The sequence below is a fragment of the Condylura cristata genome, unplaced genomic scaffold, assembly GCF_000260355.1.
Source record: "Condylura cristata isolate star-nosed mole 26May11 unplaced genomic scaffold, ConCri1.0 scaffold00026, whole genome shotgun sequence".
Taxonomy (NCBI): Eukaryota; Metazoa; Chordata; class Mammalia; order Eulipotyphla; family Talpidae; genus Condylura; species Condylura cristata.
In genome coordinates, this window is record NW_004567127.1 from 1,183,811 (window position 1) to 1,210,613 (window position 26,803).

At 56.6% G+C, this 26,803-nt stretch overlaps 1 protein-coding gene across 7 annotated transcripts in view; it reads left to right on the forward strand.

Moving 5' to 3' along the window:
• Positions 1-24,528, forward strand: part of OTUD7B (OTU deubiquitinase 7B) — a 44,691-nt gene extending 20,163 nt beyond the window's left edge. For 6 of the 7 annotated variants that reach the window (XM_012730039.1, XM_012730035.1, XM_004689570.2 and 3 more), the window contains exons 2-12: positions 6,924-7,073; positions 9,175-9,363; positions 12,122-12,349; positions 13,205-13,306; positions 15,142-15,269; positions 18,484-18,596; positions 20,347-20,474; positions 20,652-20,801; positions 21,327-21,441; positions 21,952-22,036; positions 22,782-24,528. In XM_012730039.1, coding sequence (XP_012585493.1) covers positions 6,989-7,073; positions 9,175-9,363; positions 12,122-12,349; positions 13,205-13,306; positions 15,142-15,269; positions 18,484-18,596; positions 20,347-20,474; positions 20,652-20,801; positions 21,327-21,441; positions 21,952-22,036; positions 22,782-23,963 — 2,505 coding nt within the window. In that variant the 5' untranslated portion in view covers positions 6,924-6,988 and the 3' untranslated portion in view covers positions 23,964-24,528. The remainder of the gene's footprint in view (positions 1-6,923; positions 7,074-9,174; positions 9,364-12,121; positions 12,350-13,204; positions 13,307-15,141; positions 15,270-18,483; positions 18,597-20,346; positions 20,475-20,651; positions 20,802-21,326; positions 21,442-21,951; positions 22,037-22,781) is intronic. The other variant, XM_012730040.1, reaches the window with a different exon arrangement.
• The last annotated feature ends 2,275 nt before the right edge of the window (positions 24,529-26,803 follow it).

Here is a 26,803-nt window from a genome sequence, read left to right on the forward strand (position 1 = left end):
GAAGGCGCGGCGCCATCTTGGGCGCGCGGCGTTTTCTAGGACTCTGGACGCCGTGGACGCCACCGGGGCCAAGGTAGTGGCCGCTGGGGCGCCAGGACTCCGTTTGCCCTGTTTGTCGAGTGGGCCCCATGGTGGCTGCCCCCTGGCCATGTGGCCCTGCAGCGAGGCGCCCTCCTGCGGGGCCTGGAGGCACGGGCGTGCCGTGCGGGCCCGCTGACCGCGGCAGTGCCCACTGCACACGCGAGGGAACGGGCACCGGCAGTTCGGCTGCCCACGGCTGCCCAGCTCTTCAGCAGGGGAGCGGGGTCGGTGCTGGGGCGGGCAGACCCCAGCGCCTGCCGCCGTGGCCCCTGCCTGCCTGGACGAGCGCCCGGGCTTCGAGCAGGGTCTTTTGAAGTTGAAACGAGATGGTGGTTGAGCGTGAGCACCTGGGCTCCTCCTTCCAGCGTCAGGTGGGCGCCAGCAATACCTCGCCGCCCGGCTGCGGGATTATTTTTTTCTCAGATGTTCTCTTTCGCTTGGAAAGACCCACATGAACGAGAACAGTCTGCCAAGAGGCTCCCTCCCTTCTCTTAGTCAAGAATTGTGTGACATCTCTAAGGACTTCGCTCCTTTCTCTTTACCCCGTCTGGATTTCTTGGGACTGAGGGCAGGCTTGGAGGAGTCTCTGACCTTTGAACATTCTTGACAAGTCTGGAATGTTGTGGTTTTCCAGGGAGCTGGGGAGGAGCCCGACAAGGGGTCGGAAAACTCCTGGGCAGTGGTGGGCAGGAGATGCTATCTGCAGGTGTTTTAGTTTAGGTTCATTTTGTGTTACTAAGTTTGGGCAACTCAGCATGAAGACTGATTTTCATATTTAGTTTGAACTAAATGTTTAGGAAGAAAAATCAGTTGAGATAACATCCTGTAAATCTTGAGCAAATGGCTTTGAGTTGAGCAACTGGTCGGTTTGCTTATTTGCGACAGTGAGTGTTAAGCAGTATCATTTGCGTGAGGATGCTTGTGGGCATAGTATGTATGTAGTAGGTGCTGTGGAAATGAGTTTATTAGTCTGGACAGAAACTGAGCACTACTGGGTATTTAGATGCTAGTGATACCGGGTGAGCAAGGTGCGCTTCCTGCCCTCGTCCGGCGCATGGGTCGGGGACATCAACATGCGCGTAAGCACAAGTACTGTGCAGTGTGATTAAGTTACGTGAGAGAAGGTTGAGTACGAGGTGTAGCTTCAAGGAAGAAATGGGCACTTAGGTGGAAGCCAGAGGTTTTGCAAGTGCGGTGATAACTCCTTAGTCTTGACGAAGAGTAGGGACCCGGGACCCGCCGGCTAGGCCAGGAGTCACCCAGCAGGGCCTGGGCGCAGACGCACTGCAGCTGGAAGCACACGGTGGGCTTGGAAAACTGCCCTTCCAGAAAGGGGGCTGAGAGGATTTAGAGAGCTGGCCAGTGGCAAAGCCGGTCACCAGGGCCTCCTCAGTCAGGTACAGGAATTTAGATCTTAAGCCTTAATCATTGAGGGTCCATATTTGCATTTTGGGTCCAACAGTTTCCACAAACAGCCACGGGGAACAGTGACTAGGGAAAGAAATAGGAAGTTGGGGAACTGTTTCCTGGGGTCCACCTGGACCCCAGGTGTGAAAACCTGAGCGCTAGTAAAGGGTATAATTTGGGAAGCGTTGGGTGGATTTAGGAAGCTTGAAGGTAAAAGCAGTGAGCTGCAGTGAAGGACTCTGCCTGAGGATGAAGCAAGGGAGCAGCCCCTGGTGGCTCCCGGGTTGGGGCTCCCGGGTTGGGGCGGGGTGACAGTATCATTGCTAGTGGCTGGGGCTGAGAGAGGAGTAACGGGGAGGGTATGGACCAGAGTCCAGACCCATGTTTACGAGCTGAATTTAGGAGGGGGGGATTCCGGGAGAGGTGGCATTTGGGGCTTGTCCTCATGTGGGCGCCAGGCATGAATGGAGTTTCTCATAGGGGTGATGTAGCATGAGGCGGTGGGAGGCTTGAGGTGAGCAGTGAGGGTGCCCTAGCCAACCTTTGGTGCAGGCACGTAGCGGAGTCAGTAGAAATGATCAAGATGTGCCCTGAGAGGCGGGAAGGGTCACTCGGGACTTGCTGTGGTGAACAGCAGAGGATGGTCTTGTAAGGCTGCACTTTCCTTTTCTAGGTCGGCCCCTTTTAGATTGAGGAGTGAAGCTATGGTGAATGTAGCCTTTATAAGGAGTTTTGCCGGGAAGAGAATAAATAGCATTAGGGACAGAGGGGGAAACCTGAAGAAATTTCTCTTTTGCAGTTTTGTCTCAGAAGTAGGCGGGAATGTCTTCTACCAGGAGTGAGGGGTTTAATAAATGGTGGGTAGGACATTCAAGGAGAATGGTGTAGGCATGCACAGTAATAGCTGAGAGGATTGGCTGAGGTGGCAAAGTCAAGCAGAAGACAGAAGACTCCGGGTTTGTGGCCTTACCTCGCCCAACAGCCCCACTGTGGGGTTCGCCAGATTGGATAGGTGAAATAGAAGAACAAGGACACGGGGGTTTTTGGAAAGTAGAGTCAGGGATCAGTCATTGGGTTTATGTTTTTATTTGATTACTTACTGTTTCATCCTGTGCACGTGAAATTTTTTATTGACGTGACATTGCATGGTAAGATCAGCTTCAGATGTGCCATTAAGTATCAACATGTGTTTATGCCACATTAGGTTCACTCAAGTCCAGTTCTGTTCTTCATACAGTTGTCGATACCCTTTTGCCCCATTTACTCACCCCAGGGTGACTTTTAATAATTCAGACCCGATCACGTTACATCGTTGTTCCTTTTTGTACAACGTTTGATTTATTCCCTCAGGCGCGGTCCCACAGAATCCCACCCCCAAGTCACCTTGAGCGTCACCAGCATCTCCTGTGCTCTTCCGCCTGTTGAGTCTCCATCTCCCCTCACTCTCCCCGCGTGTAGTTAGCCAGCTAGTTTTGTTTCCCCCGTTGACCCCTTGTTTGTTCCCCTCTGTGTCTCCTATAAGTGAAGCCATCTGGCATTTTTCTTTTCCTCTGACACAGTTCACTGAGCATCGTCCCTCCCGGCTCCATCCGTGTTGCTGCCAGTAGCCTGAGTTTATCTTTTTGGATCACCGAAACCTTGTTTCTCTGAGACCTGCTGCAGTTTGTCGTGAATGAATGAGACGGGTTTTGAAAGTGCTTAATTGACATTTAATGGGTAGTTATTCTTGATGCTGTTATCACGCCAAGAGGGCGTGGAAGGGGATGGAAGCAGGAGCAGAAGTGAATTTTGGACAAGAGACAAGACTTCATTTATTCCACTGTTGAATTTGTACTTAAAGAGCTGGCATGAAGGTTTCTCAGGGACATAGGTAAAAGCAGGCACCTACAGAAGGGAGGCCTTTGTGAAACAAAGGCCCCTGGCTAGCTAAGGATAATGGGTGATGTTGATCGACAACATTTAAGTAAAAAAAAAAAGAAAAATGCTCTGATGATTTTCATAAGGAGTCCACCTGTCCTGGGTATAGATTTTAACTTCCTGGAGAAGAGAACAAGGACCATTATGTAAAAGTTGGGGGAGGGACTGATCATTTAGTGTAAAACCGCACCTCCTGACAGCTGCGGGGGAAGCGAGCTTTATGGCCAAAGGGTGGGTTTGTTACAGGGCACCCCAATGTGAATTGGGTTGCCCGTCTGTGGGTCTTCACCCGCGCGCTTACGAGTCAATCGTATTATGGACACACTCAAAAGGTTCAATAATGGATTTATTTATAAGGAGAAAGGTAAAGGAATAACCCAGGGAACGAGGGAGAGAAACACAGGTTAACTAGGATGTCCCGCCAGTTCTGCCGACCTGGACTCCACCGGCAGCTGAAAGCGATGGGGGCCAAAACGATCCGCCGCGAACCACCAGGTCCCCCCAGAGCCCACGTGTCCGGTTTTATCCCAGCCTGGCTGCTCAGCTCCGCCCTCACGTCCCTGCGGCTTCTCCTTGGTACTGATGGGATCTGGAGTTCCAGCATGGAGTGGGGGCGGAGTCCGTGACACCTGGACCTGTTACAGGTTCTCGCTCGAGGGCGGCGTGAGCCTGGGGTGCCCAGCGACTTGCCCAGAGTGGGCAGGAAGGTGCTGGGGGCGATGGTGGGCTTACCCCCCCACCCCACCCCCGCCTTCCGACTGGGAGCTGAGAGCATTAGCATTGTGACCCCCTAGAAGGCGGCGGGCTGGGTGGGGCCCTGCCCCTTGGGCGCGAGGCCTCCCAGACTGCCCCTCCACAGCCTCCCATGTTCCTGTGTGGAATCTGCGGAGCTGGAGGTGGTGGTGACACAACAAAAGCTGCCGTCCGCGCCACCTGCCCGGAGGGCCTGGGCAGTCCCGGCCCCCCTCGAGGCACCAGGCGGAAACACCCTGCCAGGGGGGTTTGTGCTAAGGTTTGCAGCCACCTCACGTAGGTCAAAGTGGACCTGTAAATCCCCCTTGTTTCCCCTCTGTGCTGGCAAGTGAGGTCGCTGATGCCAGTGTCGATGTTTTCGCTGACTCTCGGAATGTCTGGTCGGGGCGTCCTCACACGCCCACCCGGGTGGCTGCTGGCGGCTCTTTATTCCCCGCTGCGTTCACAGCGCCGGTAACATGGCTTTGCTTTTTGAAAATGATGAAATTCATTTTGCAGCTTGCTCTCTCCATTTTAGGTTACTCGTGTATCATTTATTTGGGTGCTATCATCTCTGACCAAAATGGGCTTGGAGAGGAGCCCTTGTCTGAATTGTTAGGGGAAATATTGTGAGGGGGAAACCACTCTCACCTACGAATTCTGAAGGAATTTAATTAAGTGTTGAATGTGAGGAACTAATTCGTAACGTGGCGGTTACGCCAAACGTCGCCTGTGGTGGGTAGGCTTCCCTGACATTCGTGATGTGGAAAGGAGGCAAATTAGGGCGGATGGTACGTAGTCCAGGAAATCGTAGCTCGTGGGGCTGCAGTGAGCTAAAGAAGCTGGATTTGGATTTGGTTCCCCAGTGCTTAGGTCTGATCCAGGAACGCATCTGGGGCGCCATTGCGGCCAAGTGCGGGTGGGTGCGAACCCCCGAAGCCCCGTGGCGGCTTGGCCCGTGTCCGGCTCCTAGTCTGGGCGTAGCTAGAAGTTGTGTGGTCCGAGGCTGCTGAAAGTCGCGACAAGGTACGGCTGCCTCTGGAGAGCCTCGAAAACTTGAGGAGACGCAGTGGGGCCAGGCGCACCCTTCCAGAGAGAGGGGTGATGTGAAAATGGATCTGCCAAGCTGAGACCGACTGGTTTGCGACGGATGTGGAGTTCACGTGGCTCCATCAGGCCCTGGCACTTTTGTTTCTGCTGGGGACAGCTCGCAGCGCCCCGCAGGTGCAGATGCACAGGCTGCTCTCACCTCCGCAGCGGGGTGGGCCCTCTGTCGTCCCCCCCCTCCGGGACCCCCCCCCCCATGTGGTCCCGGTCCCAGCGCAGGCATTGACTGAGTGCTGCACTGCAGGTGCTTTGCTGAATGTTGGGGCTGCAAAGGTGAACAAAACTCCCCGCAGTCCCCTGTCTCCGGCCCTGCTGGGGTGGTTCCGCGGCGAGTAGCTTCTGCCCTGCCGTCTCTTCCACGAGGAGAGACTCACTGTTACCATGTTTGTGGCCTGCTGGCTTTCTGACTCGCGCCCCACTGCTGTTAATTTGCCTTTGTATTTCCAAGGAATGCAGAAAGCCAGGCTCTGGCCACGCCACTAAGCTAGCGTGTTCCAGGGTAGGGAACTGGGTGAAGAAAAGCCCGAGCGTCACCCTTAGACACCAGGTTTGCCCGGAGAGAAAAAGGCAGGGTCCGCGGGTGTGGGGGGCAGGCGTGGCCTGGAGCCTCTGCACAGTGCCTGTTTGCAGAGAACTGTGGTTCTGTCTGGGGTCGCGCAACTTGGGCAGCGATTGTTCCTCCCTCTGTTATCGCTCCACAGCTGGGCCTGCAGCTCCCGAGGGGGCGTGAGACGGGCAGGTCCGGGGCAGTGCCTGCCACCGAGTCTGAAAGGAGAGGGCTTTTCCAGGGGAGCTTTTTGGCAGTTAGTGTCCTGGGTTCACCAAGTGGAGGAGCAAAGGGCGCTTGGCCTATCTGCTCTGCTCTGCGTACCTGCTTGTTGCATCCGAATAGTTTAGGTCTGTTTGCCACTCTGTCTCCCACTTCCTCTGCTGGGGCCCTCGGAGCGCTCAGTGCCCAGGCAGTGGCCTTGCCAGGCCCTGTGCCTCCTGCCCAGTGGGCCGGCTGGGGGAGGGTGGCTGCCTCGCGGAGGCCGCACCGAGCCTTGCTTTCAAGAAACTTCTATATTAGAGGTGGCGGCTAGATAACAACTACTTTATTTGAGGGCCTGTCAGGTGCCAGGAACTAGGTGCATTTTTGGACCAGGCAAACTGATGGCAGAAATGGAATGTTTCAAAAGGGAGCGTGGCGCGTCACCTGGACTAGGGGTACAGTTTTGTGGTTAATGTAGTAGACAAGAAATTGAAGGTAATGAGGAGGGCCCTCCCTGGTGGCCGCGGGGTTAGAGCGCAGCACTAAGAAGCTGTCCACAGTCACTGCAGCATGATTCTGACCCCGTCAGGGAGGGACCCCCCCCCCCGGGGCGCAGCAGACCCCTCCTCTCCCCTCTCAGCGGTGTATTTGAGTTGATCCACCTGTCTGCTCCCTACTCTGTCCCTAGGGAATGCTCTCACTGTCCCCGCACACCTCTAGCGTATACCCCAGTTCTTGTGTGCATAAATAAATAAATCTTAATAAAGCTAACGAGGAATTAGGAAACTCAATGTTATCTTTTCGTGGTCTATTCAGTTGAAATGTATGAAGTAGGGTTTCGTTCCCCTGTGGTTAGGGCCAGCTGACGTTGGGCTGTGGTTGTCCAGTTCCCGTGTAACTTAAGCCTTACGTGTTCGTTTCCTCCTAGGTGGAGGCCTGAATTTTGATCTATGCCCTTCCTACGTCAACTGCCTGAACGTGCTTAATGGGCACATGACCCTGGACATGGATGCTGTCCTCTCGGATTTTGTCCGTTCCACAGGGGCAGAGCCGGGGCTGGCCCGCGATCTCCTGGAAGGTAAGGGCTGCGGGCGGACAGCGAGAAGGACAAAGTGACCCTTACTGCTCCGGGACTTGGAACATTTAAGGTGGTCACCGGACGCTTCACGTGTGGGCCTGACGTTGGAGTTCCTTCTAGGTCTGTTTGTGCGTGACCCCGATTTAAAAATGCAAAGTCCCCTTTTCAAATTGGCTTTTGGTGTAGGTTTTTCTGTTGTCATTTTATGCTCAGGTACTATAAGAGAGAGCTTAATTCTAGATCTCTAAGTCCGAGAGCAGAATTCAGATCTCTACGCTTCCTTGTGGTGTGTAAGTTTCAGACTTTTGTATTCAGGACCTTCCACGGTTTCCTTTCTTTTCTTCCCTGATCTGTATGCGCAATTTTATGCTTAAGTGTTTTCATTTTGCTACTTTTCTTTACTTCTATCTGGATGAACACACAGGTGTGAGTGTTCTGTTGAGGTCCCCAGGGGCTGGAACTTGCCTCTGGAGTCTTGGAAGTCGTAATGCACAATGACACACACGTGTGCCTGTGGAAGGGACCGCGTCTTAGCATACAGAGGTGACCGTAGATTGTCAGCCACACCAGCTGTCACATTTGAGATTTGTTTGGCTACCGTGAGAAATACATTAGTTTGGCAAGAGAAGATCAGCGTCTGAATTGCAGCTGTGGATCGCTGTGGCTCGGGCCCCTCGGCCCCCACCTCGCTGGCCCCTGTGCCCCACACCTGCAGCGCACTCGCCTCCTTCACCTTCCTCGCGTCTCCCGGTTCTTCAAGATTCAGCCCTGAGGCCTCCTCTTCCTCTTGCAATGCGTGGGGACACCCCCGCGTGTCCACTGCGTGTGAGCTGTGTCGCAGCCACTCTGCCGTGTAGGCTGTGTCCAGGGTTGTGGCGTTAACCGAGGCTCAGAGATGTCAAGTACCTGATCACAGAGTTCGGTCTCAGGTACGTTGCCGACTAGTGCTGCGTCCCCCGCACGAGCTCTCGTGCTGCGAAAGCGAAGCCGAGTGTCAGGAAGCACCGGAGAGAAGCCTGACTGGGACAAGGGGGCAGAGAAGCCTTGCAGCGGGCCCTGAGGGCGATGGGAGCGGTGCCGGGGTCCTGTGGGAGAGGCGGCCCCCAAAGGGGAGAGTGAGCATGGGTGTCAGAAACGATAGCGAGAAGGACGAGCAGGCGGTTGCAAACTGTCAGACAGGATGCAGGACATGTCACCCTACATTCGGTGGGGCTGGTGGATTTTAAGCAGGGTGGCGACGTTGCATTCAAGTTCTTAACTGTTTGAAGGGTATAGAATGGATTGGAAAGTGGCCGGGAGGTGGCGAAGTCAGTCTGAATGTGGCCCGCTTCAAGTGAGACGCGCTGGGACGGGGGCGCTGGGACTGGGGCTGCCTCAGCAGCAGGTGGACAGGAAGGGTGGACGTGGGGTTCGCTCAGGAGGGCCGGGGGGCCTGAGCCTCCTCTTCCCCCGTCTTTGGTACACTCGTCTCTGGCTTTTTCCTTTAAAAGTTAACTCTGGCTATTTTGAAAACAGCAAATCAGCAAGGGGAGAGATTTAACTGAGTGGGGAGACTCATTAGATTGGCCTCCCCAAAAACTAAAGACCAGGAAAAGATTATGAGGCCCTGAACTGCAGCAACAGTAAACCTGGACAAGAAATGACAGACGAGAGGGGTGGTCCCGGGAAGCGGGCAGTCCCGAGGCTTAGCTGAAGGAAGCCGTTGCCGCTAGACCAGCGCTTCATCTGGGGTCCCCAGTCTGGCCCTTCCGCTTAGAGTTTCCCCGCCGCGGTGGTGATGTGGCGACTGCCTTCTCGGGACATGCCACCTGCGATGTGGTACCCATCCGTGGGTCAGGGCCGGCCTGGCCTGCGCCGCCTTAGGCCGGCTTGGGACTCATCCTGCTGCTGCCTGCAGAGTGAGGCCGGCGGTGCCGCCCGGCCCACGGCTGGGGCGGGGGAGGGCGGGTTTCTGTGCTGGTGGAACTGACTCAGGAAGCAGATAGTAACTCGGAGAGGAGAGCCTGGGCTCTGGAGGCCGACTGTTGTGCAGGAAGGTGAGCTAGGTAAGGCAGGGGCAGGTGTGTGGCCAGGCCTGACTGACCCCGCGCTGTCTCCGCAGGGAAGAACTGGGACGTGAGCGCCGCCCTCAGCGACTTCGAGCAGCTGCGCCAGGTCCACGCCGGGAACCTGCCCCCGCCCTTTGGCGAGGGCAGTGGCGTCCCCGGGACCCCGGAAAAGGGGTTTTGTGACCGAGAATCTGCTCGCCCTCTCCGGCCCACTCCCCAACGGCAGGATGACGTCGTTCAAGGTACCGGGGTGACCGAGGCGCGTTTCTGTAGAGCGCGGCGTGGGCTGCGGGGTGGCCAGGCGGCGGGGGTGCCCCCTTCAGCGACTGCAGCACAGCTGTGGATACCCCTTCCGTGGAGGCGGGAGAGGCTGTGCAGGCACAGACTCAGAAGGCCCGTGAAGGCCGTTTCCCATGGCCGGCCCGTGCCCGCGCCCCGCAGCCCGGTCGCTCGCGTCGTCTGTCCCCCTTGGGCCGCTCTGCAGCCATGAGAGTCAGCTAGAACTTTAGGTGCTGTTTGGGGAGATTTCTAGTCTTCGAAAAAGGTAAGTTGCAATGCAGTGTGTGCTTGTCTGTTTTTGAAAGTGCTTCTATGATTAAAAATTTCTGGAAGAATCTATGCTGCCTCTGGGGATGGTATCAGAAAATTTGAATGGGGTGAATTCTTTAATGACATTTTTATAATGCTTTGTTAATGCTTTCACTTTTTGCAATGGAGACATAGTACTTCTTTAATTCCTAAAAAATGTTAGTTCAAAAATATCGCCCTCCTGGCACAATGGGTTAGAGCGCAGCACTTCGATCCCCAGCCAGGGAGCGACTCCCAGGGCAGGCAGACCTCTCCTGTCTCCTGCTGCCCCCTCGGCAGTGGGCTTCGTCCATCTGCCTGTTCTGCTCTCCCACTCTGTCTCTGGTGAAGCTTCTAACGCCCCGCACCTCTGGCCTGTACCCCAGTTTTGTATGCGTAAGTAAATAAATCCTTTAAAAATCACTCTAGATTAGTGCTAGGCAGCTCTTGATTTATTCTGTGCATCATCGCTTGGCTTGAGTGCTGCTACCCAACACAACTTTCAGCTCTTGATAATCTCTCTTAACCTTTTTATCTGGTGGGGAAATGTTGAATTGCTCACTAGCTCTTGCTTGGACATTTGGATATAGATGATAATAAATTTGCTTCCCGTTACACACCATAAACAATGTTTTTAGATAAAGTAAATACATAAGATTTTAGAAAAAAATCAGCATAACATGCTGAGGCTTCCAGTCCACAAGCAAGCATTGTCTTTTTCATTATTTAGTTAACTCTCTGGTATCTTTCATCAGCAATGCTTAATTTTCATATTACACATTCTTCTTCTTTAACATGGAAAAATGTTCATCATCACTCTTGTTTTTAATCTGTCAGCCGTTCACGTGGCTGTATAACCTTGGGGTTACATCTTCACAGCTCCAAATGTGTACTTCCCTCCCCCCAGCACCCCCCTTCCCTCTGGTAATGAGTGTATTTCTCACAGTTACATTAACTGTGTGTGTTTTGCCCGTGTGTGCCCTCTAGCTGTTCATTTCCCGCAAATGAGTGAAGCCACCTGGTATGTATCTGTCGCTTTCTCAGCTACTTTCCTTGGCGTGACCGCCTCAAGGTCCATTCGTTGTACCCCACAGGCACTGTTTCATCTGTTTTGAGAGCTGAGCGGTACCCCTTGAGCGTGCCCCCGTCTCTGTCTGGCCCTTGGCACTGAGCTCAGGTTGGCCGGTGCTGTGGGGGCGGGGGGGGGGTGTCCTTGTGAAGTCTCCATGTGCTCCGGCCGTGTCACTGGAGCACACAGTGTTTCCATTTTCAGACCTTTAAGGTAGCTCAGGCCGCCTTCCGTAACGGCTGTGCCAAAAAGCCCCCCACCCGCTTGTCCGTCTCCCCCCGGGAGCCGTCTCCAGCCCTTCCGTGGGCCACTCCCGGGGCGGGAGCGCCCTGCGGCTCGGGTTGCGTGCCCTCATCGTAAGCCATGCTGCACGTGTTTCACGTGCCTGTGGGGCCAGCAGGTGTCTTTTTGGAGAAGTGTCTGGGTTAGATTGGTCCAGTTTTGATGAGCGCTTGACGTTTCGTCCGTTTCCATACTTTGATTCAAGGCCTGCATGCGAATGGTAAGGCGACGCCAGGCTAGTAGTGAGCACTGTAGAATAATCTGCCGGGGACTGTAGTGCTGCCAATTGCAGATAAGTCATTGAAGGCACTGTCTGCTTGGCTGTCTTCCTCTGGAAAATGTTGAGTTAACTAGACCTCCATAGTGTGTAAGGACATTTTGTTTTCTATAATGGAAATCCTTCTCCACATTCTCCTAAGACCCTAAAATTCACAGAGATTATTTGACTAAATGTGGCCAAATGAAACCTCGCTTCCCTCATTTCCTCTTCCTCGCCCACAGTGACAACCAGACTGCCCAGCAAACAGGCCTTTGTGCTGTGGCATGAGGCGGGAAGACAGCTCAAGGGAGAGAGAGCGGCCACTGCCGAGAAGGGTAGTGAGGGGAAGACATGTTTGGTGTAACGTGCCCATAATGTTACTGCCTGCTTCTTCTTGTGTTTTAGTTTTTTAAAAAGATTTATTTATTTGTGCATACAGAGCTGGGGTACAGGCCAGAGGCTCAGGGGCGGTGAGAGGATTCCCCAGAGACAGAGTGGGGAGCAGATTGGCCAGATGGACAAAGCTCACTGCGGAGGGGACAGCGGGCGGGTCAGGAGAGGGCTGCCGCGCCCTGGGGGTCTCCTCCAGGTGGGGAATGAACTTGCACTGAAGCGGCTGCGGCCAGCTTGCAGTGCTGCGTCCTAACCCGTTACGCCACCAGGGAGGGCCCTCTTCTTTTGTATCTGACATGAGAAAGAGGGGACTGAAATCCAGGACCCAGGGAGAGTCCGCTGTGCTAACGGGAGCCGGCTGAGGTGGGGTAGAGGTGACTGTCCGTGAGAGCGGGGCTGTGTTCTGAGGCCATTCCGTTTCTCATTGCAGAAAAACGCCTGTCCAGGGGCATCTCCCTCGCCAGCGCCAGCGTTGTGTCCCCGGCCCGCCCCCATGTCTCCTCCCACAGTGGGGGCGGGGGGAGCAGGGAGCACCCCCTGGAAATGCCCATCTGTGCCTTCCAGCTTCCAGACCTCACTGTGTACAGCGAAGACTTCCGCAGCTTCATAGAGCGAGACCTCATTGAGCAGTCCATGCTGGCGGCCCTGGAGCAGGCAGGTCGGTACCCCGCGCTTCGCCTCCTGGCGGAGCTGGCGGGCTTTACCTCGGCAGGTTGCCTGGCGGTGCGGTTTCGGGCCCGTTTGTCTCTGTAGGCTCTTTTAGGGGTCCAAGAAAACTCCTAGTGTCACTCACAAAATACTTAGCTCGTGTGAACTAGCAGATGGGCAGCTCTGGGGTGAACGCGCACGACACTCCTCCTTGGCGCTTTATGCGCAGCGTGTCACTGTTCGTGTCTTTAAACTCACAGCACGCACGTGGTGACGTGGTGCCGGCTGTAGATTCGGGTGATGTTTGATTGACATGAACAGATGCTTTGGGGTTTTTTGTTTGTTTTCCTGAAAATGGCTTTCTGCTGAGCTCTGTAGCTACATTATTTACTGTCTCCTGACCAGAGTTAGATGAAAAGCAGCCGACATAGGCTCGGCCTGTGGCCTCCCCTGGCTGCGCCCAGGGCAGCGCCGCCTTCGCGCTGCTGACGGGCCGGGCCACTCGTGGCTGTGCCCTGCGCCTGTTGGGCTGCAGGAGGCTGCTGAAGCCTCCGCGGCCTTGACCGGTGCCCATGGCATCTACCCCCGATTGTGACAACCGAACATATTTCCAAACAATGCCAGGTAGCTACTTGGGACAGCATCTTAAGCCCTTACGTGAGAACTGTTGACGTAACTAGTTGAGCTCACCCAATTCTGATCAACTAGAAATAAGTGAAGAAAACGGAAAGAGTAGAGCAGCGGGACAGCTTGCTCTGGGCAGGCTTCCTGGAGGAGGCGGCAAATGTGGCGTGCGCTTTCGAAACAGGAAGGTGGGAAGGACTGTGGGTGATCTGCTCTTCTCCTTTTCCTCCCGTTTTTCTAGGACGTTTGAACTGGTGGGTGAGCGTGGACCCCACATGCCAGAGGCTGCTTCCTCTGGCAACCACAGGGGATGGAAACTGCCTCTTGCACGCAGCCTCTCTTGGTAAGTCCTGAGAGGACGGAAAGGAAGCAGCTCAGCACTGAATCTAAACCACCTTGGGCTTAGGCAGAATGAGGGGCAGACACGTGTGTGTGTATGTGGGGTGCGCGTGCAAACCCTGTGGGGGGACGGACGCGAGCCTGCTTTGGTTTTCAGTGTCCTTCAGAGATTCCATGGGCAGCACAGGTTTCAGCGTGGCCCTCGCTCTGAGAGCCGGTCCCCTCTAAGTTAAGGGCAGTAGTAAGCCAGCAGAATTCTCTCTGTGCGTGTACATCTGTTACTAATATGTATTCTTTAGGTGTAGAAAAAGATGTTTTCATTGGTCCTTCGTGAGATTTGTTTTCTTTAAATTATAAAGCCTTTCATAATACATTTTTTGCCCTAGCTTTAAAAATAGTATCTGGGGCTGGCCCTCCCTGGTGGCGCAGCGGGTTAGAGCACAGTACTGAGAAGCGAAAGCCGCTTTTGCATGAGTTCGATCCCCGCCTGCCCCGGAGGTGACCACATGGCGTGGCAGACCTCTCCTGACCCGCCCGCTGCTCCCCTCAGCAGTGGACTTTGTCGATCTGCCTGTTCTGCTCCCCACTCTGTCTCTGGTGAAGCCTCTCACCACCCTGAGCCTCTGGCCTGTACCCCAGTTCTGTATGAATAAATAAATAAATCTAAAAAAAAAACATAGTATCTGGGGCCTCCTTGGTGGTACAGGGGGTTAAGTTGTAGCACTATGAAGCTGTCCACAGCCAGCACGAGTTCGGTCCCCGGCCAGGGAGGGACCTCCAGGGCGCAGCAGACCTCTCTTGTCTCCCCGCTGCTCCCCTCAGCAGTGTACTAGTCAGTCGGCCTGTTCCGCCCACCACTTTGTCTCTGGTGAGTCCTCTCACCCCCTGCACCTCTGGCCTGTAGCCCAGTTCTTATATGCATAAATACACAAATAAATTAAAAAAAAAATCTGTCTTCTAGCCGTCCTCCAGCTTGATCCTCGTCCCCTCTGCTGCTCCTCTGTTTTTAGTTTGTTAGACTTTCATCAGGAGTACGGGCTTCCTGTCAGGAGCTCGTAGGATGTGGTATATTCCCCACTCTCCAGTTCTCAAAAGTTCCTTTCTCCACTGTAGTCCCATAGTTCTCTGCCACCATGTCACCCGTGGGCCGTCACCGTTTCCCCCTCCTGCGCCTCCACTGCTGGACGCCTCAGGTCTCTGGTCAGCTGGCTAGTGTTGACCTTTCGTTTGGTCCCCTGTATTCCACATATAAGTGAGACCATCGGTATTTGTTTCCTTCTAATGTCAGCGAGCATCATTCTTACCGGTTCCATCCACGTTGCCGCAGATGGCCTGAGATGTCTGTTTTGGTGACTGAGTAGTATCCCATTGTATAAATGCATTACACTTTTTTTTGGATCCATTCCTCTATTTTGAGCATTCGAGCTGTTTCCGTATCTTGGCTGTTGTAAATAGTGCTGCAGTAAACATAGGAGTGCAGGTTTCCTGTTGAGTTAGTGCTTTGGGTCCCTTGGGTAGGTCCCTAGGAGTGGAGTTGCTGGGTCATCTGGTAGCTCCATTTTCAGTGTTTTGAGGAACGCGCCCCGGGCTTTCCAGTGGCCCATCAGTCTGCCCTGCACAGGCAATGGAAGAGGCGCCGCCCCGCCCCGCCCCCAGCACTTGGTGCGTCACTCGCACTGGGCGTTCTCGGTTTCTGAACCTCCAAGAAACGCCTTCTTCCTGGTCAGACCCCCTTCCCTCCGTCACAGAGGTGCTTCTCTGAGCCTGGCCTCCAGCTGGGCTCCTTAGTAAGGGAGGACGCGTCACGGGGTGTCCCACCGCCGTGTTTCCTTGCCACAGGCATGTGGGGCTTCCACGACCGGGACCTGGTGCTGCGGAAGGCCCTGTACGCGCTGATGGAGAAGGGGGCCGAGAAGGAAGCGTTGAAGCGGCGCTGGAGGTGGCAGCAAACCCAGCAGAATAAAGAGGTGAGGGAGCTGGGGGGCGGGGGCTGTTCCCCAGAGTCAGCAGGGAGATGCCTCCACTGCTTAGGGCAGTGGTGTTTGCTTGTCATCTTGGAAATTGCGGGAAATGCAAGTAACGGGGCCAGTGCTTTCTGGTGTAGGTGAGAGCTGGTGTGGGAAGCCAGACTGCAGAAGAGGCACCTGGCATCGTGCTCTTTTACGTGGTCACCGTGAGCCTTGGGCAGTATCTTACCAGATGAGATTTCACAAGTTCCTAGGGCTTTTATATTATTTTGGCTTTCTACTTATAATAGGGCTGGACTTATGTTTCATCCCTTCTAGAAATGTAAGTGCTTAAACATAGGTGGTATATAAGGGCCTCCCAGGTGGTGCAGGGGTTCAGTCTCGGCTCTACGAAGCTGTCACCAGCCACTGCATCACGAGCTCGATCCCCGGCCAGGGAGTGACCCATAGGGCGCTGCAGACCTGTCCTGTCTCCCCGCTGCTCCCCTCAGCAGTGGATTTCAGTAGATCTGCCTGTCCTGCTCTCCACTCTGTCTCTGGGGAACCCTTTGTATACATTAAAAAATAGATGGTACATTTGAACATATATACCTTTTGCTTTTCATATACTCTGTTAAAAATTTTAAACGCAGCCTGTTAAATTGACTTTGAGCTGTACTTCTCAGAGGTTTATCAACTGTTAAGACGGCAATTGTGTAACACAGTCAACAATGGACTGTTCGCTTTTTCCATTCCCATGCTGGGCTGGGCAAACTCTGGCCATGGGCCAGATCCACCAACCCTTTTGTAAAAAGGTGTTTTTTTGGCACTGGAGCCACCCACTCACTGCGACTGTGTGTGGCCCGCAAGGTGGGCAGGCTTAGGCTCTGGCCCTCCCAGGAAAGATCTGCTGACCCTTCCCTTTAGTAATGACAGCACAGACATAAATAAATATTTTTTTAAAATTAAAAAATGGCATTATACCTTTACGGAAAAGTAAAGGCCCTGCCTGCTCCCCTGGCTCCAGCTGCCCCTCACCTCAGGCTCCTCCTAGGCCTGCCTTTGCCGTATCTTTTCTGGCACTGAGTATGACCGTCGCTCTTCAGAAAGTTGCATTTCTTTCATCTTCTCTCTTTTCTACACTTACTGCTCACTCACAACTGGCCATAATCTAGAACGAGCATGTTTGTTTTCCTCGTGAGGGTCATTGTGCTAGAGATTTAAAATACAGAAAGAGGTGTCACGTATTTTATAAGATTCCTATAGATCGATACAAGTATATAGGTATACATAGGAAGTGCTATGTTTCTTTCTCAAAAACAAAGAACCTGATTGTTAAAAGGGGCGTGATATTGTCAGAACCCTGCTGTTGACTGGCCGTTGCCTCCAAGGGGGAGCGTCAGTGCCCGCGAGACCCATCACCGCTACCCTCGGGCACCGCTACCCTCGGGTGGGCCGAGCCAGCGCCTGGAGCTTGCCCCAGCCTGATCTGAGCGGGCACGGCAGGTGGGGCCACCCCAGAGCCCGGGGGCGCGTACCCGAAGCCACCGCAGGCTGAGGGTCGGTGTGTGAGGCCCAGATGTGGCGCCTGGCCAGGAGGGCCGGACCGGGTGCTGCTCCCGCTGGCCCCTTCCTCGCTGCGGGGCGCCCCCCTCCCCAAGAGCAGCGCTCAGCGCCTGGAGGCCCCAACCCGAGCCTTGTCCGGAGCTGAGGGCGTTCCGGACGCGCGAGCCCAGCGCGGGAGTGGGCAGGGGAGAGGGCTGACGCGAGGCACTTGGGGGGGCAAACCCTGCCTTGCCTTTGTTCCTCGGTTTGGAGGCGCCTGGAAGCGCTTTCTCGGCCGCCGGCTGCGCCCCCTGGCGGGGAGTCGCTGCGGCTGGGGGGCGGGTTGCGGGCTGGAGCCCCGCGGAGCCCTGCGCCCTTTTCATCTGACGAGAACGTTCGTGGTGGCCGGCTCACTGAAGCTGGCGTTGGTGCCTTTTGTCACTAAAGTAAAATGTCCTCACAGCAGCTCTTAGCGCCTGTTGAACTGGCCGCGGGCCCACGCCGCCGTTGTGACTGCCGTCGGCTGGGTAAGCGGCATAAGCCCACGTCATGCCCCCGTGCCCGGGCGGTGTGCCCAGCGGAGCGCGCACGGCCCTAAGCCGCGCACCCTCAGGCTGTTCCGTTAAAAGCTACTTCCGCCAGCACGGACCTCTTGATTGCCGATCACAGGGTAGGCACCAAAGGTCTTGCGGTAAACGGTCTTGTACTGGAGGAGGAGACGGCGTGCGGGTATGCATTTGGGGGTCAGGGCCGCGGCTCTCACGCTGGCCCGGCGCAGCATGGGGAGAGGCCGCGGGGCGCTGCAGCCGCGGGCGGCCCTGGGCAGGCTCCGCAGGGCAGCGCTGCTTGAGCGCCTTCCCGGAGTTGAGAAGCGCCCGCGGGGTGACAGAAGTAGGCTGTTCAGGCAGGAGCAACTTCGACAAAAGCCCAGACGTGGGTCAGGAGAATGTATAAGCCAAAGTAGTAACCCACTGCTTAAAGGTCACTGGCTAAAGGGATCCGGGTGGAGGGGTCGGGAAGGGGTCCCCTGTTCTCTAGAGGGCATCTGGAGAACCCTGGATTCTGGCTTGGGCCTTTGGGTGATAGCTGGTGCTCTCCCCCGGGGGAAGAGTGGGCCTGGGGAGCAGTGTGACTGTGGCTGTAGAGAGTTTGAGTTGGTCGTGGAGAGGTGGCAGGAATGTTGCGAGGCGGCTGGGTGTGAATACAGAAATGCAGAGGGGGATGTTAGAGCCCTGAGCACGTTGGCGGTAGTAGGTGAGATTAGGAGGTAGGAGAGGTCACGCAGGAGGAGCCAGGGCTAAAATCACTGACATAACACCAGTGTGTTGACAGAGTTCAGGGAGGGTCAGGACTAGTGAGGGAAAAGCTGGAGGACAAGGAAGTTTAAAGAAGTGACTGGGGGCCACGTGACAGGCCTGCAGGCTGCTGGCGTGAGGAGCTGGGGGTGTCCTTGTCCTCTCTGAGTCCGATGACCTGAACCGTAGGGGGCAGGCACAGCCGGCGGAGAAAGGGCCAGACGGGCAAGTCCGGGAGCCATCGCAGACTGGCCTTGCTCTTGGCCAAGACGGGCAAGGGATTTGGCTGAGTAACACACTGGCACGTGCCGGGGGGGGGGGGGGGGCAGCTCGGCCCGAGTGAGCAGCCCGGCCGCTGCCCGAACCCAGCCCCTGACCGCCCGCCTGTCTTTCAGTCAGGACTGGTGTACACGGAGGATGAGTGGCAGAAGGAGTGGGATGAGCTGATCAAGCTTGCCTCAAGCGAGCCCCGAATGCATCTAGGCACCAATGGAGCCAACTGCGGCGGGTAAGTCTGGCTGAGCGGGGGCAGGAAGGAATCTGCCCTTCAGCAGTGTCTGCAGGGCTCTGCTGAGGGGGTGAAAGGAGGAAGGGGAGGACCTGCTCAAAGGCAAGGAATGTTCTGGGAAGTGCAGGCAGCCGAATAGTGCTGGATGAGGAGTGTGTGGTGCCGGTCGCAGGGCCGCGGTGATCCCCGCCTGTGTGCCGGGCTGGCTTCTCGTTCACACTGCGGAATTCAAGTTGTCTCCTTCGCAGACTTTAGGGAACTACAGACCAAGTGACCTGTTTCCTTAAATAAATCACGAGGAAAATAAAGACTTGAGACACTTGAGACTATCAACCCGTTGCAGTTCACGGGCATTTATAAGGCAGGGCGCCGTGAACAATTTCACATGCTTGATTATTTTCATGTGAGATAGTGGTGTGGTTTTCAAACAGGGGCCTTTACTTTTAGAGGTAGAACTGGAAGTATTTATGCATGAATGGCATAGCTGGGCGTCGCTTCGAAGTGGGCAGCAGGGTAGCAATGGGGCTGATCAGAAAGCAGATGGGGATCGCGTGTGGGACGAGGCTGACCACACGTTCTGGTATTTTAAAAAAAGATTTATTTGTACATACAAGAATTGGGGTGTAGGCAGAGGTGCAGGGTTGGGGGGGTAAGGATTCAGCAGAGACAGAGTGGGGAGCAGAACAGGCAGATCTCTTGAAACACACTGCTGAGGGGAGCAGCAGGGAGCCAGGAGATTGAACCCACGCCGTCTGCGTGATAGTGCTGAGACTAGGGGTTCCCCTAGGCTACTGGGGAGGCCCCTGTGTGTGTGTTAGATGTATTTATGCATACACAACTGGGGTACAGGCCAGAGGTGTGGGCCGAGGGGTTGAGAGAATTCACCAGAAACAGTGGGAAGCAGAACAGGCCAATGGACTGAAACACGCAGAGGGGAGCATCGGGCCAGGCAGGAGGGTCTGCAGCGTCTGAGGTAGCTCCATAGTGCAGCGCTTTAATCTGCTGCGCCACCAGGGAGCGCCCCGGCCCGCCCCTGTGTTTTTAATTGTTGAAGCTGGATGATAAATATGTAAGAACTTGAGTTTTGAATATATTTAAAATTTTGAAAGTTTGGATAGACTATCCAAACTTCATTGTGCACTAGAACGATCCAGGAAAATTGTTTAAAACGCAGAATCTCCAATGTAGGCAAGTCCCTCATGGAGTGGGTTTGAGGGCAAGCCCACGCACGGGTGTGTTCTGGGGGGTGCCCCACAGGCTGGACTCGAGGGCGGGCGGCGGGCGGGAGACCAGACACTGGGCAGCCCTAGGGGAGGGGCCGTGCGGTCCCTGCGAGGGAGGGGCAGGCCAGGCGGCCAGCGGAGCCTCGAAGAGCAGTAAGTGTGTCGGGTGACCAGGCCGTCTGCGAGTGGGCGAGCACAGGGCGGAGGGGTTTTTGTTCCTCACTTTTTGGTGGGACTTTTGAGGGCGGAGTGTGGGCGGCTGTGGCATGTAAAGCAGCGGGCCAGGCTGCGCATTGGGCGGCGGGATGGAGAGCACTGTGGGGGCGCCTGAGCGCGATGCCTGGGTCGGGCCCTTGCGCCCTCCCAGCCCTGATGCCCCCACGTGTGCCTGGGAGCAGGCGCGCACGGGAGTCGCTGGTGGCGGCAGGCTCCCCAGGCCAGGGCAGCGGGCCCTCCCCTCCGAGGGGCTGTCTCAGGGCCCTCGTGGTTTCCTCCCGCCGCTTCCCTGCCCCCTTCCCGCACGCCAGGGCGGAGAGCGCGGAGGAGCCCGTGTACGAGAGCCTGGAGGAGTTCCACGTCTTCGTCCTTGCGCACGTGCTCAGGAGGCCCATCGTGGTGGTGGCAGACACCATGCTGCGGGACTCTGGCGGGGAAGGTGAGCCGGCGTGGGCGGCACTTCCAGAACGCGCAGAACCCCGCCGAGGACAGCGGGGGGAGCGCAGGAGGCTTCTGGGCCAGGAGTCCCCGGCAGGAGTTGGAGTGAGGGGGCCTCGGCTGGCGGGGTGGGCGAGGGCCTGGGGGGGGCTCGCCTTAGTGCCCCCCGCTCCCGCAGCGTTCGCCCCCATCCCCTTCGGGGGCATCTACCTGCCCTTGGAAGTGCCGGTCAGCCAGTGTCTCCACTCGCCGCTGGTGCTTGCCTACGACCAGGCCCATTTCTCCGCCCTCGTGTCCATGGAGCAGAAGGAGAACGCCAAGGAGCAAGGTACTGGACGCCGCGCCTGCCCCTGCTGTCTTGGTCTGCTGCCTTTTCACTTGGCAAAATTGGAATGAGGTACAGGAGGGAAGAGCCGAGGGCCTCGCTCGCTCCAGGCACCCGTGGCACTGCCTGGCTCGCAGCAGAGGCGGGGCCAGAGCAGCGGAGGGAGCCTGGTTCCCTGCCCCCCTGCCCCGCCCCCTGCCCCTCTCGGCCCCCCCACCCCGCCCCAGCATTCGGGCTCATGTGCTAAGGTCATGGAGCCTTCCTGATAGCTCTCCTGTGTTTGTCAGCAGTGACTGGACCCCGAGTCCAGTGAGCTGGCAGGAACTTCTTGAGTGTTCGCTGGCTGGCCGGCCGCTGGGCTCGGTCAGTGCTGCTGTGCGGGGCGTCAGGGCCCGCCTGGGCTGTCCCTGGGAGGTGCGGAGCGCAGGGCGGCTGCCGCGGGAGCCGCAGGGCCAGCTGGCCCCGGGAGCTGGGCTATGTCTGCGCCTCCTCCCCAGGGAGGTGCCTGATGCGTGTTCTCCTCCCCAGCCGTGATCCCGCTCATGGACTCGGAGCACAAGCTGCTGCCCTTGCACTTCGCCGTGGACCCTGGAAAGGGCTGGGAGTGGGGCCGAGACGACAACGACAGCGTGCGGCTGGCCAGGTGAGGCGGGCTGCCAGAGTCTGGCTGCTGCTTCCAGGGAGCTGCTCGGCTCAGCGGCAGGACAGTCGCCTCCCAGCTGCTGTCCTGGGGCCAGAGCGCCCCCCACCCCAGGAGGAGTGTGCTGGCCGCTCAGCCCGCACCCCCGTGGTCCGTGCATTCCTAGGACTGGGATACCGAAGGATGCCCTCCCCCGCGCGGGAAGGCAGGCCCTCCCTGCTTCTCACCTGGGTCTCCCTTGGGCTATGAGGCGGGGAGGGTTTGGGTCTCAGATTCAGAATCGGTGATTTTATGACGTGATGACCGGAGCCCTGGTAAATGCCGCGTGTGGTGACGGCGATGGCCCTGTGCAGGTCCTGCTTTCCAGACACCAGGGGGCCCTTTTCAAAGACGCTTTGCATCCGTGCAGTCACCGTGCAGGATGCACGTTGGGAAGTGACTGGCCTGGGCGTCACTGGTCCTGGGTCACCAGACTGGGACTGCCTTTGTCAGTCTCCGCTCCCCCCCCCACAGTGTCGTCCTGTCCATGGAGGTCAAACTGCGCCTGCTGCACGGCTATATGGACGTCAAGTGGATCCCCGTGTCCGCCGACGCGCAGGTGAGCACCCCCGCGCCCTGTCCAGCCTCTCCCGGGGCTCTGGCGGGGAGCGCATGACTCAGGGTGCGAGGGACTGGAGATCTGAGAGCTCCAGCAGTTTCCTGCCCTCTGCCTGCCAGCGCCCCTCTCGCACTTCGCCTCTCCCGCCAGCTCTGCTGCCGGCGCGGAGGCCGCCTCCTTCAGGGAGGCTGTCTGGACTGGGTGGAGGCGAGATGCCCTCCTGGGCGCCGAGGGAGAGTAGCCGGGAGCTCTGCGGACTCTGTCAGCCCGCGTGGCGCAGGAGCGGAGCGGGGCAGCTGGCAGGCCCCAGGGCTGAGTGGGCAGGCGTGGCTGCTTGCGGTTGTGAGATTGAGATTAACTTTGGCCGACTGTGGCAGAGACGTTTGTAATCACGGCGTCTGTGGGCTCGTTCTCCTCTGCCGGAGGCTCGCAGGAGCAGCCAGGCCCCACTCTGACACCTCTGCCCCGGAAGGGCGTCAGGTACTCGCTGAGATGAGACCGCCTCCCTGGCCCGAGGAGAGCCCTGAGCTGCCCACGCCCTGCCCTGCGGAGGGCCCTTCTCCCGCGGCAGCTGCCTCCCCCGACGGGCACCCCCAGGCGCGCTAGTGGGGGCTACGGCCCCTCTGCCGCACGCTGACTCCTTGGCAGCAGCTGCCCGGAGCCCTGAGCCAGGCGGGTATCTAGGGACCCCGGTGCCTCAGCCTGCGCGAGAGGCGTCATGGCAACCCTGCTCTCTCTCTGCCAGGCCCCGCTGGCCCAGCCGGAGTCCCCCACAGCTTCGGCGGGGGACGAGCCTCGGTCCACCCCGGAGTCCGGGGAGTCGGACAAGGAGTCCGTTGGCAGCAGCTCCGCCAGCAATGAGAGCAGCAGGCGGAAAGAGAAGTCGAAGCGAGAGCGGGAGAAGGACAAGAAGAGAGCAGACTCCGTGGCTAACAAGCTGGGCAGCTTCGGGAAGACCCTGGGCAGCAAGCTCAGGAGGAACATGGGCGGCCTGATGCACGGCAAGGGCGCCAAGCCCGCGGGCGCCGGCCCCGAGACCCTGGAGAAGAAGAAGAAAAGCGCCCTGAAGGGCTGGAAGGGCGGCAAGGAGGAGGCAGCCGGCGACGGGCCGGGGTCCGAGAAGCCCGCGGCCGAGTCCGGGGGCGACGCGGGCGGCGAGTACAGCCAGGAGGTGATGCGGAGCCTGAGCACCATGCGGGTCGCCATGCAGGGCGGGGGCCGCTTCCTCTTCGCGGGCGCCCTGAAGATGGGGCACCGCCAGCAGTACCAGGAGGACATGATCCAGCGCTACCTGTCCGACGCGGAGGAGAGATTCCTGGCGGAGCAGAAGCAGAAGGAGGCGGAGAGGAAGATCCTGACCGGAGGGGCCGGGGCTGGGCCCCCCCCAGCCAAGAAGCCGGAGCCGGACGGCGGGGAGGAGCTGGCGCCCGCAGCAGAGTCCAAGGCCGCGGCGTTCTCCGCCGCCGGCTACCCCGGGGGCTTCACCATCCCAAGGCCTTCTGGGGGTGGGGTCCACTGCCAGGAACCCCGGAGGCAGTTGGCCGGAGGTCCATGTGGCGGGGGCCTGCCACCCTACGCCACCTTCCACAGACAGTGTCCTCCGGGGCGAGCCTTCCCCCATCAGGACCACAGCCCTTCTCTGGAGCCGGGCGGTCACGCCAAGGATGGGGCTCCCAGGGGGGCCTTGTTGCCTCCCCCCTTCCACGTGGCTGATTCCTATAGCAATGGCTACAGAGAGCCCCCTGAGCCAGATGGATGGGCCGGGGGTCCCCGGGGCCTTCCCCCAACCCAGACCAAATGCAAACAGCCGAACTGCAGTTTCTATGGACACCCTGAGACAAACAACTTCTGCTCCTGCTGTTACAGGGAGGAACTGAGGAGGCGGGAACGGGAGCCGCGCGGGGAGCTGCTGGTGCACAGGTTCTGAGGGGGGCCTTGAGGGCAAGGGGGTGAAACAAAGTTAAGCTCAACGAATTGGCTCATCAAGACCCAGCCCCCACGTTGACGTTGGCGGGCAAGTGCAGTGATGCTTGCGGAAGCTGGCCACAGACTGGGAGCGTGGCACCAGCCGGCTGGCTCCAGAGGTCAGGGCTGGGCGGGCCTGGGCCTGTTCTAGTCCCTCGCGGAGCTTGACTCGATGGAAGCCAGGAGGTACCAGCGGGGGTGACGGGGATGACGGCGACTCTGCCTCTTTTGCCTTTGGGTCCACCCCTCCCGCGGCTGGGGACGGTCTGGGTCTAGGTCTAGCGGCGGGAGGTGGGCAGAAGGCCGGACGGGCAGAGGAGGTTCTCAATAAAGCAGACCAAAGTTTTTAGGTTGGAAAAAAGCACATGGTGGCAGAGTTGGGGGTGTAGGCACATTGGCAGTTGATCTGAATTTAGAAATCAGGGTTGGGTGGATTCTCCCTCCCGAAGGATCTGGAAGGACGGGGCTGTGAAGTGTGCTCCCGGGTGCTGGCCAGCAGGCCAGTGAGGATGGCTTACTGGGGGGGGGGGGGGAGCTTGGGGGGCCCTTTCCTCAGATGGACTTCCTCTGCGGCCCTCCTGCCTCCTGATGGAGCAAGCTCACTGGCTGCACCCCCGCCACCTGCCCCCCCCCTCCTCATCCTTTTTGAGGACGGAATCTGCTAAGTTATGAAGCTTGTGTTTTTAAGAAGGTTCCCCCAGGAGGGGAAGAGTGATAGGGCAGGTGAACTGATGGGGGGGCGGGGGGCGCTTCTTTCCCCACCTAACGACTTAGCAATAACCACACCTTGAGATTTGTGGCTTGGGGGAGGGGTAGCAGGAGGACAAACTTTTGGCCAGACTGTTTGAAACCAAACCAAAAACCTAAGTGGAATACCACCATCCTCTGCTGCTGCGTGTCTCTAGAAGGCAACTTATTTTTTGACTATTTTTTTTTTTTTAAGTAAAGGAAACATGAAAAGACCCCAGCAAGCAAAAACATTTTTTAAAAATGATTTTTTTTTTCCTATTTAAGTGACTCTTCCTCCTTCCTCTCTACTTCTAGAGAATGAACTTTACGTCCCGGCTTCTTTTGTTAAGCCATAGCTGACCTTAATCTGTGGTTAGTTTATTAAAATAATAAAAATTCTTTGTAAGAAGAGCTATTTTTGATAATAGGAATGATGTTGAAACAAGGGTAGGGACTGGGGCAATTCATAATAAGGTAGCTAGAGAAATATATTTTAGTGAACTATAACCACAGATCACAGATTAGTCCCAGTGAGCTGATCTGTCTGGGCTCCCCCCTCTCCCCAACCTAACTCTTCTCCAGGGGTGGGAGGGCCTGCAGACGCAGTGTGGGGAGCCCCTTTGCATTTTGCACAAAGCACAAGCCTGGACAGGCTGCGCTCCAGCCAGCGCCTTTCTAAGAGCTGTAAACCAGAGGGCCGTTCCTGGGCCAAGTTTTGGTTTTACTTTTTGTTTTTCTGGGGAAAAAAAATCAACTATGCAATTGCACACACTCCTAGGTGCATATGAAGAGGGAATAAGTGTACTTAGTGTCTGGAGTGTTGTCACTGGGGCTCTTCGAGTATTTGGGTTTCTCGGGCATGTGCCTGCTGTGGCCCGGGCAGGCGGGGTTGGGGCGCCCTCCCACCCCGCCCTTGGTGACAGCCGGCCAAGCTGCTCCTGCATGGGCTGGCTTGGTTTACTGGCTGAGGAAGATTCCTTTCTGGACGAACTTGAAAGCCACTCACTTCCCAAATATGATAGTCCATTGGTTTAATCATTTCCTATGACTATTATGCTTTTGTTTGAAAATAGACTGGTTTTGAGGAAGCCACGAAGCCGCGGGGTCAGGTTCCAAAGGGGAAGATGTGTATCTGGCAGGGCTGGGGCTCCCGGGAGACAGGCGCTCCCCTCAGGTACGGAAGTCGAGGGGGTGCAGAGCACTCCGGAGTCAAGATAAATGCTCATGGAATATGTAAAAAGGCGCGAAGCCCTGGTGAACAAAGAAACTCAAAGACTGGATGAGGGAAGTAACTCCGAATTGTATGGGGTTGAATCCTGAATGGAAATTTTCGATGTTTTCTTTATTATGGAATTATTAAAAAAAAGTATCCTTTTCAAAAAATACTGCATTAAATAGTATCTTGGTTCCTGGGGTTTTTTGGCACCCCTAAATCTTGTGCCCAAAGTGAGTTCCTGGCTTACCTCACGTTGTTTTTGGTGTTCGAGTAAGTGTCAACAGGGCCGTCTGGTGAACGCCCTTCCCGACCGACCACGCCCGGACTGCGGGCGGGGCACCGCGGGGCTCGCTCTTACCCTGAGGGACAGGCCAGGGCTTTTCCCAGAGATAAACCAGGGGTGTTGTGGTTCTCCACTGGACTGCTGTGCTTGGATTTGATCTGTTACTAGATTCTAGGTAATACTTTTGTTTTTAAAAATTGCAGACAAATGAACAAACCCCGAAAACTTGTGTCATGTTTGTTTTTGATTTGATTTATAAATTAACCTGTTTCTTTTGCCTTTACAAATAAAAACGCTGAAAATTCTAGGGGTGCTCTGGGGGTGGTAAGTTTAGTAAACTCACTAAGGGCCTTATTTAGGCTCTGTAGCTTTTTAATTTGGGAAAGTTTATGGAGGGATCAAAAACCTCTCCACTCTAAGGCTCAGAGACCCAGATTTGTTGGGTATTTCTCTAAGGGGAGTGAAAGTTTTCTTTGAGCCGGTGGGGGGGGGGGCCTGGGTACAGGGACCGTTCCTGGGAAAGGACGATTCCGTGGGTTGGTCAGTGCCGTCAGGGGAGGGGGGGCGTGGTAGG